Source organism: Pan paniscus, chromosome 15, assembly GCF_029289425.2.
Source record: "Pan paniscus chromosome 15, NHGRI_mPanPan1-v2.0_pri, whole genome shotgun sequence".
Taxonomy (NCBI): Eukaryota; Metazoa; Chordata; class Mammalia; order Primates; family Hominidae; genus Pan; species Pan paniscus.
In genome coordinates this window covers 9,162,483-9,169,299 of record NC_073264.2, presented here as the reverse complement: position 1 = coordinate 9,169,299, position 6,817 = coordinate 9,162,483, and the positions used below count along the sequence as shown (strand labels likewise).

The 6,817-nt window shown below is 47.6% G+C and overlaps 1 protein-coding gene across 1 annotated transcript; it reads right to left on the bottom strand.

The window, feature by feature from the left end:
• Positions 1-1,215: 1,215 nt before the first annotated feature.
• On the bottom strand, positions 1,216-5,867 carry LOC129393857 (uncharacterized). The gene is made up of 2 exons (XM_063596450.1): positions 5,791-5,867; positions 1,216-3,143 (listed from the first exon to the last, which is right to left on the bottom strand). The coding sequence occupies exons 1-2, from the start codon at positions 5,865-5,867 to the stop codon at positions 2,357-2,359; spliced, it is 864 nt and encodes a 287-aa protein (XP_063452520.1). The 3' UTR covers positions 1,216-2,356.
• Between the last annotated feature and the right edge of the window lie 950 nt (positions 5,868-6,817).

Genomic DNA, 6,817 nt, shown 5'->3' with positions numbered 1-6,817 from the left:
AAGGTTATGCCAAATAGAACCAATGGTTATGTAATACCCAGAATATAAACCTCAGCAAATTCAAACTTTTGGAATGGCAACACAAGTGAGAATGAGAGGCAATATTTCATTTCAAAGTACCATAGGCTGTTTAGAGTGTTCTTTTCTTTTAAAAATTTGTGTGGTTGTTAGTAATGTACCTTAACACTGGTCCTCCTTGACAGCGGTGTTAGAGATGGTTAGGTAGAACCTATATTACGGAAGTCAGCGTTGCCCATTTCTTTAGTTCAGTGATTAAAATTGAAATTGCTTTTACAAAACAATTGAACTGCTGCTTACAATATAAATAGAATACCAACAGGTTTCCTGTTGTATTCACATTCTTCTCTAATTAGTATTTTTGCATTTCCACTCTGACCTGATCTTCAGTAGTTCCTTTATTTTTATTTTCAAGCATTTTTATGAGTATATAATAGGCATATATATTTATGGGGTGCATGAGATATTTTGATACAGGCAATGCAACATGAACTAATCACATCATGGAGAGTGGGTATCCATCCCTTTAAGCATGTATCCTTTGTGTTACAATCCAATTAGATTCTTTTAGTTATTTTAAAATGTACAATTATTGACTAGAGTCCCCCTGTTGTGCTATCAAACAGTATGTCTTATTCATTCCTTCTGCCTGTTTTTGTACCCATTACCCGTGCCCTGTATCCCCCACCAGCCCCCTAGTACTTAGTATGTCCATGAGTTTAATTGTTTTGATTTTTAGATCCCACAAATAAGTGAGAACATGCAATGTCTGCCTTTCCATGCTTGGCTTATTTCCCTTAACATAATGATATCCAGTTCCTTCCATGTTGTTGCAAATGACTGAATCTCATTCTTTTTTAGGGCTGAATAATACTCCACTGTGTGTATCTACCACATTTTCTTTAATACATTAATCTGTTGATGGACACTTAGGTTGCTTCCAAATCTTAGCTATTGTCAACAGTGGTGCAACCAACATGGGAGTGCAGATAATTTCTTCGATATACTCATTTCTTATTTTGGGGGTATATATCCAACAGTGGGATTGCTGGATCATGTGGCACCTCTATTTTCAGTGTTCAGAGGAACCTCCAAACTGTTCTCCACCGTGGCTGTACCAGTAGTACCTTAAAATGCAAATGCAATTGGTAAAAGAACAAGACAGCATGTAGTACTTGCACTTACAAATACTACCAGTTTTGTACAAATTTGCATTTTTTTGTCCTTGAAATAGTAACCACTTAATAAAACAGATAATTAAAAGTGCAATATTCCTTCCTTTGCGTGGCATGCAGGAATGGTGAAAGCAAAGAAACAGTCATCCCTTCTCTTCCCCCCACTTCTGGTCTCCGGAAATAGGAACGCCAGGTCAGACAGGTGGAGGAGGGAAATGGGGCACAGGTCAAAGTATGATGAATCTCTTAAAAAGAAATCCGGCCAGGCGCAGTGGCTCATGCCTCTAATCCCAGCACTTTGGCAGGTCGAGGCGGGCGGATCACAAGGTCAGGAATAGAGACCATCCTGGAGAACACGGTGAAACCCTGTCTCTACTAAAAATACAAAAAAATTAGCCGTGTGTGGTGGCGGACGCCTGTAGTCCCAGCTACTGGGAGGCTGGGGCTGGAGAATGGCATAAACCCGAGGGGAGGAGCTTGCAGTGAGCGGAGATGGTGCCACTGCATTCCAGCCTGGGTGACAGAGCGAGACTCCTTCCCCCCACCGCCAAAAAAAAAAAAAGAACAACAAAAACAAACAAACAAACAAAAAAAACACTTTCCCCGGAATGCTAGCCTGATGGGAACTCCACCCCATCCATTCCAACCTAGTAAGGATAGTTTAGTTTGTCTTTTCTGGTCTCACTTCCTGACGTCTAATGTTCTTTTTTTGTTTCTGTTATTAAATTTCAGAAGACAAACCTTAGCATTTTCTAAAAGAAATTATTTTTTACCTAAATACATTGGACTTTGGTCTTAATTTGAAGGAATAGGATAAGTGGCCTTTAAGAGAGTGTTCCTACTCCTTCTCTTCCAGTAGTTGCTCTGGGTCCCTGAAAGAGGGTGCGATGTGAACCATCTGGGTTGTGAAGTGGATTTTGTTGAGCCTGTGTTTTTTAAGTCCATTAGTCCTGCCCGAGGCTGTGCGCCCTGGAATCCTTGGCTTCACATCTGGACCACCTTCAGCCAAGTGGTGATGGTGGAGAGGGTCCACCCATCTTCCAGGACGTGTGAGAGTTTGTAGGTGGTGAGATGGAGGGGGCAGCTTTTAAATCTTCCAGTACCCACCCCCGCTGCTGGCGGTGCTCTCCCCATCGTCCTTGTCCAGGACTCCCATCAGGGTCTCAATCTCTTCTGTGATGCTCTGACTCACATGCTGGGAGGCCCTTTTCCCAATGTAGTCCCTGATGTCCACATCGGCGTCCTATGTCCCCACTAGCAGCTTCACCATCTCCAAGGTACACGGCTGCCAACTGCAGGGCGGTGTAGCTCTGGCCTTGCTGTTCCCAGGCAGCAGAGGCTCGTTGGGGAAGTTGACCAGCATGGCCAGAAGCTCCAGCCTGCAGTGCTAGGTGCCTGCGCAGGCAGGTGAGGCTGTGATGAAGCCCAGAGTGGCCAGCAGGCCGGCTGGCACGGCGGCAACCCCCTAAGCTGTCCACTCCCCATCGGAGGCCGAGAGCAGCCAGCCGTGCTTCCTGGTCCAGCTCACCCAGCCCCACAGCTCTCCTCCGTGGACGGGAAAGCCAGCCCTGCGCCGCCAGAGTCACTCGCCTCTGCGGTGTCCTCGGAGGAGGAGCTCCCGGGCTGCTGCCTCCAGGACACAGGTTCCTCTTCAAGGGCAGGGCACTGCGCCTTCCCAGGTCGCTCAAGTTCTGGCGGAATGGCCTCGGGGCGGTAGCCCCCCAGGAGCTGCCCCTGTCCACCTCCTGGCAACCGTGGGGCGGGGGCTCCAGGTCCTCGCTGGTCTGAGGTCCCCCATCTGGGGTAGGGGCTGGTGGAGCCGGCGAGCTCTTCCTGCGTCTCCGCCGCTCAGGGCGGCCCGTGCAGGGGCTGGGCTCCCCCTTGCCCAGCTCGGCCCTGCCTGTGGAGCACTTCGGGGACCGCTGTTTCAGGGAGGGGATGGTGAATGCGCTTCGCGTTCACGTGGACGCGGGACAGGTACCAGGGGCGCGGCCTCAGGCGGAGGACCCGCCAGAGCCTCTTCCTGAGACGCAGGTACTGGGCGCCATCGGCGGGGTCCGTGCAGTGGCCACAGCGTTCACCCGGAGATACATTTAAACAGTTTTATTCTCCTATTTTTTATTTTTTCATTCCAGAAACCATTACTACTATGCAACGAAGTAAAAATATCTAGTTTAAATAATAATTTGATACGGTCAGGTGGGGATGAGTGCACACGTGTGTGTACACACACACACAGGCTCTAAATGGGATATTTTGGCGGAGCAGAGGGATAAGGCTTTTATTTCGTTGGTGTGTTGAGTTAGAATCGCCCTTCTCACAATTAAATAATTTAAATCAGGAGTTTTATTAAAGCTAATTTGTACAACTAGGCAACATCTTTTCTCCTTATATTTATACACATATACACATCTCTAATATTTGCATTTATTACTTCATCTAAAAGAGCCTGGAAAAAGGGTCCTAGGTCTTGGCTAGTTAAGGTAAAAATCTATATTTTAAGGTAATAAAAACGTTTGCTATGGACAGAGACCTGCAGACACTGTGGGTGAAGCTGATTCATGTTCCATTGAAGGAAATGACATGGGGTTTTCTAAGGGAAAGCCCAGCATTCTGCAAGGAGAGGGGAGGTCCCAGGAGCGAATTGGAGTCAGCATTAGGATCTAAGTGTCACAGGGGAGTGTGTTCCCAAAAAAGACTGTGACTGTTTCTGTGTGCATCCTGAACTGGTTACCATGAGTGTGTGTGTGTGTGTGTGTGTGTGTGTGTGTGTGTGTGTGTGTGTGAATTAAAAGAGGAGTTACATGCTGGGGTATTCCTGTTATCTCAACTGGCATCTCAGCTGCTGGTGATGATGGCTATACATTTTCCTCAGTATTCAATGTGCGCATTTTCAGTTAACACTCCACCCATTGGCTGAGGCAGGTGGATCATCTGAGGTGAAGAGTTCGAGACCAGCCTGGCCAATATGTGAAACTCTGTCTCTACTAAAAATACAAAAATTAGCCAGGCATGGTTGCAGCACCTGTAATCCCAGCTACTCGGGAGGCCAAGACAGGAGAATTGCTTGAATCCAGGAGACAGAATTTGCAGTGAGCTGAGATGGACCACTGCACTCCAGCTTGGGCAGCAGAGTGAGACTTGGTCTCAAAAAAAAAAAAAAGTTATTGTGACATGCTGTACACACTCACAAATTCAGTGTCTCCCAGAAGTCTGAGATTCTTTTTTTCTTTCTTTTTTTGTTTTTTTGAGAAGGAATTTCACTCTTGTTGCCCAGGCTGGAGTGCAATGGTGTGATCTCGGCTAACTACAACCCTTCCTGGGTTCAAGCGATTCTCCTGCCTCAGCCCAAGTAGCTCCTGCCTCCCAAGTAGCTGGGATTACAGGCATGTGCCACCATGCGCAGCTAATTTTTTATTTTTAGTAGAGTTGGGGTTTCTCCACGTTGATCAGGCTGGTCTCGAACTCCTGACCTCAGGTGATCCACCCGCCGTGGCCTCTCGAAGTGCTGCTATTACAGCCATGAGCCACCATGCCCAGCCAGAAAGTTTTAAGGCTATGATTATTAGACCATCATACACACAAAAAGTACTTAAAAAGTCTCAGGAATGCAGTCCCTCATTGGCCTGGTATGACAAAGATAAAAAGAAGTTGGTCGTGAAAATTTCTGAATGTGGTTTAGGACAAGGAACCCCAGTAAGATTCAGAGACAACCTAGAAAATTGAAAGACAATTTTACTACCCAAATCACCCTTCTATAAAAAATAATAGAAGATGTCAAATATGAAAATAAAACTGTCCTCTGGGCCCTCAATTTTCCGTGTTATTGGGAAGGCAGACAGCTACTCAGCAGTTATATCCCATAAGAATGGATAATACTAAAACAACTGACAGCATCAAGTATTGGTTAGAAAGTGGAACTGATTCTCTCAAACATTTTCATTGTAGTTTAAGATGGCACAACCACTTAGGAAAATGTCTCCTTATTTCATACAATGCCAAATGTATACTTATTTTATAACCCAGAAAATCCACTCTTATGTACTTAAACTCAAGAAAAGTGAAAATATTATTACAGAAAAATGTGTATATCTGATTTGTTCGTAGCAGGTTTACTCATGATAGCCTCAAATCAGAAACTGCTTTTGTGTCTATCAATAGTGGAGTGGATTATAAACAAAACAAGCAAAGGCCTCAAACCTGTGGTATAGTCATAAAATTGAGTATTACAAGATAAAGTTAATGAATAATCAATAGGAACAAAATGATGTCACAAGCATGTTTAGTGAATGAACATAAAAATTATATAATTTATAGTTTCACTTATGTAAATGGTGAAAACAGACAAAACTATCCTTTTGTGGAAAGAATCAAAACCATGGAAGCCTCTGTGTTCAAATATTGAATGGAAATGGGCATGAGAAAACGTGTTTCTGCCAGATCTTCTATATGCCTGATGTACATTCACTCGATGTATTTTGCATATACTATTTTTGCAAATAAAACTGAGATAGACGCAAAATAACTCAAGAGAAAATAGCTAGAAATAGGTAGAGTTGGGATAGAAGCCTTTGAAGCTCCCCCCTACCTTGCTTACCTGGCACAGGCCGAGGAAGCCCTGGGACAATGCTGTGAGCGATCTGAGGGCCATCCAGGGGAGCCTCGCCAGCCCATGCCGGTGCCCGAGCTGCCCGCCGCCACCTGAATATGTTGCAAAGACAGTGCTGGCCTGGCAACTGGTGATGCTCCATGCCCCACCCCGACCCTCACTTCTACCCAAGTAGCGGCAACCCCAGAGACAGATGCTTGGGCGGCAGCGGCTAAGTCTGGTAGTTGGCCAGGCGGCCAAAGGACGGGAACTGGCCGTTCACCCCATCCCAGTTTCCACGGAGAACTCAACCACCATGGCCCCTGAGCGGACCCTCGGGCCTGGGCTGTGCTCTGTGCCTGCAAACCTGACGCCTTCCAGGGGAGCTCCGCCTTCCCACGCCTGCGCCTCAGCTGCTGCAGAAAACTGCAAAACTGCAAGTTGCACACAGGCAGAGATGACGCAGCAACCCCTGACCCTCCGTGCCACTCACCCTACCCGCACACACACCTGCCACGTGGACCCTGAGGCCAGTGTCTGGGCGCCCAAGTCAGGCAGTCCGCACAGCAGTGGCACCAGGGTGAAAACCTGCTGCTCAATACCATCCCAGTTACCACGAAGAGCCAGCCCTGGTGGCCCCTGAGTTCTTGGAGGAGGCCAAGTCACAGCAACCCCTCAAGTGGGCGGGCGATGCACTTGACCCTGAGGACATCAGGTACCAGGCCCGCCAGCTGACGCCGGCATCGGAGCCGCAGCTGCAGTCCAGACGTGGTGCACCGGCAGTAAGTGACTGGACACCCCAGACCAGGCCCGCCCCCCAGTAGCGTGGATCTTGAGGCCAGACCCCCAGGCGGCAAAATCAGGCGACGGGCCCCGCCAGCAGCCGCTCAGTTTCATCCATGTGGATACAGAGTGCCCAGCTCCCGGGCCCAGGATCCAGAGAGATGCCCAAGAGGAGCGGAACTTGAGGCCAGGTGGGCTGTGCGCTCTGCGACCCTGAGGCCATCCAAGGGAAGCTCCGCTGTCCCACGCCAGT